This window comes from Salmo salar, unplaced genomic scaffold (assembly GCF_965601325.2).
Source record: "Salmo salar unplaced genomic scaffold, fSalSal1 ptg000322l, whole genome shotgun sequence".
Lineage (NCBI taxonomy): Eukaryota > Metazoa > Chordata > Actinopteri > Salmoniformes > Salmonidae > Salmo > Salmo salar.
The window spans coordinates 773,544-777,500 of record NW_027675349.1 but is presented as its reverse complement, the minus strand read 5'-3'; the positions used below and the strand labels follow the sequence as shown (position 1 = coordinate 777,500).

General features: G+C 43.5%; 1 protein-coding gene across 1 annotated transcript in view; it reads left to right on the top strand.

Moving 5' to 3' along the window:
- Positions 1 to 1,763, top strand: part of LOC145875722 (tripartite motif-containing protein 16-like) — an 11,764-nt gene extending 10,001 nt beyond the window's left edge. Inside the window, exons 4-6 of the mRNA XM_082971549.1 lie at positions 60 to 219; positions 345 to 404; positions 636 to 1,763. Of these exons, the coding sequence (XP_082827675.1) occupies positions 60 to 219; positions 345 to 404; positions 636 to 1,147 (732 nt within the window). The 3' untranslated portion in view covers positions 1,148 to 1,763. The remainder of the gene's footprint in view (positions 1 to 59; positions 220 to 344; positions 405 to 635) is intronic.
- The last annotated feature ends 2,194 nt before the right edge of the window (positions 1,764 to 3,957 follow it).

Genomic DNA, 3,957 nt, shown 5'->3' with positions numbered 1-3,957 from the left:
TGTCTCTCTCTCTCTCTCTCTCTCTCTCTGTCTCTCTCTCTCTGTCTCTCTCTCTCCAGAGTTATCAGTCTCTCTCCAGTATCAGTGTATCTTCAGACTTACCCAGCATCGTTGTCCGTCCTCTTCAGTACTTTGGAGATGTGAGTAAGACTGTGTCTGAACTGAGAGAGAAACTAGAAGACTTCCTTAAAGGAGAATGGACCAAGATCTCCACTACAGGTGTGTTGAAAACAATCAGAACATCAACTTTAGACCATTGAAAGTTCCCTACTAGTCATATACATGTGGAATATGGTATGATGATAACATTCCCTCTCTCTGTCAATGTGTTTGTGTGTCTGTAGTGAATATAGTGGAGGTTGTTCTGCCTCCAGAGCCCAAGACCAGAGAACAGTTGTTACAATGTGAGTCTCTTTATTGTGAAGTAACTAACAGTCTCTTTTTACTGCCACTCCTAACAATCCCTCTAGAAATATATAGCAATAGTAGATCTAATCAAAGACTGGGTATCTATCTGACTCCTCATATTTCTCTGATTTGATCTCTGCTGTGCTCTAATCAAAGACAGGGTAGATACAGTATCTGACTTAACTTATTGTTCTGACTCCCCTCATTGGTCTCTGCTCTTCTCCCAGATTCCTGTCAGCTCACACTGGACCCAAACACAGCACACACACTCCTCTCTCTGTCTGAAGGGAACAGAAAGGTGACCTGTACAGGCCAAGTCCAACCATATCCTGACCATCCAGACAGATTCACCAACATATTCCAGGTTCTGTGTAGAGAGGGTCTGTCTGGACGCTGTTACTGGGAGGTGGAGTGGACTGGTGTTGTTATTACAGCAGTCTCATATAAAGACATCAGCAGAACAGAGAGAGGTAATAGATTTGGATTCAATAACAAGTCCTGGAGTTTACAGTGCTGTAGAGGTGATTATTGTTTCATACACAATAATGTTGAGACTAAAGTATCAGGTCCTCAGTCCTCCAGAGTAGGAGTGTACCTGGATCACAAGGCAGGTACTCTGTCCTTCTACAGTGTCTCTGACACAATGACCCTCCTCCACAGAGTCCAGACCACATTCACTCAGCCCCTCTATCCTGGGTTTAGTATCTATAATAGTACTGCTGAGCTGGTTAAACTGTAGTAGGGTCCACATAGATACTAGTCATGCTGGTGTAGTCTATAGCTGAGCTGGTTAAACTGTAGTAGGATCCACATAGATACTAGTCATGCTGGTGTAATCTATAGCTGAGCTGGTTAAACTGTAGTAGGGGCCACATAGATACTAGTCACGCTGGTGTAGTCTATAGCTGAGCTGGTTAAACTGTAGTAGGGTCCACATAGATACTAGTCATGCTGGTGTAGTCTATAGCTGAGCTGGTTAAACTGTAGTAGGGTCCACATAGATACTAGTCATGCTGGTGTAGTCTATAGCTGAGCTGGTTAAACTGTAGTAGGGTCCACATAGATACTAGTCATGCTGGTGTAGTCTATAGCTGAGCTGGTTAAACTGTAGTAGGGTCCACATAGATACTAGTCATGCTGGTGTAGTCTATAGCTGAGCTGGTTAAACTGTAGTAGGGTCCACATAGATACTTGTCATGCTGGTGTAGTCTATAGCTGAGCTGGTTAAACTGTAGTAGGGTCCACATAGATACTAGTCATGCTGGTGTAGTCTATAGCTGAGCTGGTTAAACTGTAGTAGGGTCCACATAGATACTAGTCATGCTGGTGTAGTCTATAGCTGAGCTGGTTAAACTGTAGTAGGGTCCACATAGATACTAGTCATGCTGGTGTAGTCTATAGCTGAGCTGGTTAAACTGTAGTAGGGTCCACATAGATACTAGTCATGCTGGTGTAGTCTATAGCTGAGCTGGTTAAACTGTAGTAGGGTCCACATAGATACTAGTCATGCTGGTGTAGTCTATAGCTGAGCTGGTTAAACTGTAGTAGGGTCCACATAGATACTAGTCATGCTGGTGTAGTCTATAGCTGAGCTGGTTAAACTGTAGTAGGGTCCACATAGATACTAGTCATGCTGGTGTAGTCTATAGCTGAGCTGGTTAAACTGTAGTAGGGTCCACATAGATACTAGTCATGCTGGTGTAGTCTATAGCTGAGCTGGTTAAACTGTAGTAGGGTCCACATAGATACTAGTCATGCTGGTGTAGTCTATAGCTGAGCTGGTTAAACTGTAGTAGGGTCCACATAGATACTAGTCATGCTGGTGTAGTCTATAGCTGAGCTGGTTAAACTGTAGTAGGGTCCACATAGATACTAGTCATGCTGGTGTAGTCTATAGCTGAGCTGGTTAAACTGTAGTAGGGTCCACATAGATACAAGTCATGCTGGTGTAGTCTATAGCTGAGCTGGTTAAACTGTAGTAGGGTCCACATAGATACTAGTCATGCTGGTGTAGTCTATAGCTGAGCTGGTTAAACTGTAGTAGGGTCCACATAGATACTAGTCATGCTGGTGTAGTCTATAGCTGAGCTGGTTAAACTGTAGTAGGGTCCACATAGATACTAGTCATGCTGGTGTAGTCTATAGCTGAGCTGGTTAAACTGTAGTAGGGTCCACATAGATACTAGTCATGCTGGTGTACTCTATAGCTGAGCTGGTTAAACTGTAGTAGGGTCCACATAGATACTAGTCATGCTGGTGTAGTCTATAGCTGAGCTGGTTAAACTGTAGTAGGGTCCACATAGATACTAGTCATGCTGGTGTAGTCTATAGCTGAGCTGGTTAAACTGTAGTAGGGTCCACATAGATACTAGTCACGCTGGTGTAGTCTATAGCTGAGCTGGTTAAACTGTAGTAGGGTCCACATAGATACTAGTCATGCTGGTGTAGTCTATAGCTGAGCTGGTTAAACTGTAGTAGGGTCCACATAGATACTAGTCATGCTGGTGTAGTCTATAGCTGAGCTGGTTAAACTGTAGTAGGGTCCACATAGATACTAGTCATGCTGGTGTAGTCTATATCTGAGCTGGTTAAACTGTAGTAGGGTCCACATAGATACTAGTCACGCTGGTGTAGTCTATAGCTGAGCTGGTTAAACTGTAGTAGGGTCCACATAGATACTAGTCATGCTGGTGTAGTCTATAGCTGAGCTGGTTAAACTGTAGTAGGGTCCACATAGATACTAGTCATGCTGGTGTAGTCTATAGCTGAGCTGGTTAAACTGTAGTAGGGTCCACATAGATACTAGTCATGCTGGTGTAGTCTATAGCTGAGCTGGTTAAACTGTAGTAGGGTCCACATAGATACTAGTCATGCTGGTGTAGTCTATAGCTGAGCTGGTTAAACTGTAGTAGGGTCCACATAGATACTAGTCATGCTGGTGTAGTCTATAGCTGAGCTGGTTAAACTGTAGTAGGGTCCACATAGATACTAGTCATGCTGGTGTAGTCTATAGCTGAGCTGGTTAAACTGTAGTAGGGTCCACATAGATACTAGTCATGCTGGTGTAGTCTATAGCTGAGCTGGTTAAACTGTAGTAGGGTCCACATAGATACTAGTCATGCTGGTGTAGTCTATAGCTGAGCTGGTTAAACTGTAGTAGGGTCCACATAGATACTAGTCATGCTGGTGTAGTCTATAGCTGAGCTGGTTAAACTGTAGTAGGGTCCACATAGATACTAGTCATGCTGGTGTAGTCTATAGCTGAGCTGGTTAAACTGTAGTAGGGTCCACATAGATACTAGTCATGCTGGTGTAGTCTATAGCTGAGCTGGTTAAACTGTAGTAGGGTCCACATAGATACTAGTCATGCTGGTGTAGTCTATAGCTGAGCTGGTTAAACTGTAGTAGGGTCCACATAGATACTAGTCATGCTGGTGTAGTCTATAGCTGAGCTGGTTAAACTGTAGTAGGGTCCACATAGATACTAGTCATGCTGGTGTAGTCTATAGCTGAGCTGGTTAAACTGTAGTAGGGTCCACATAGATACTA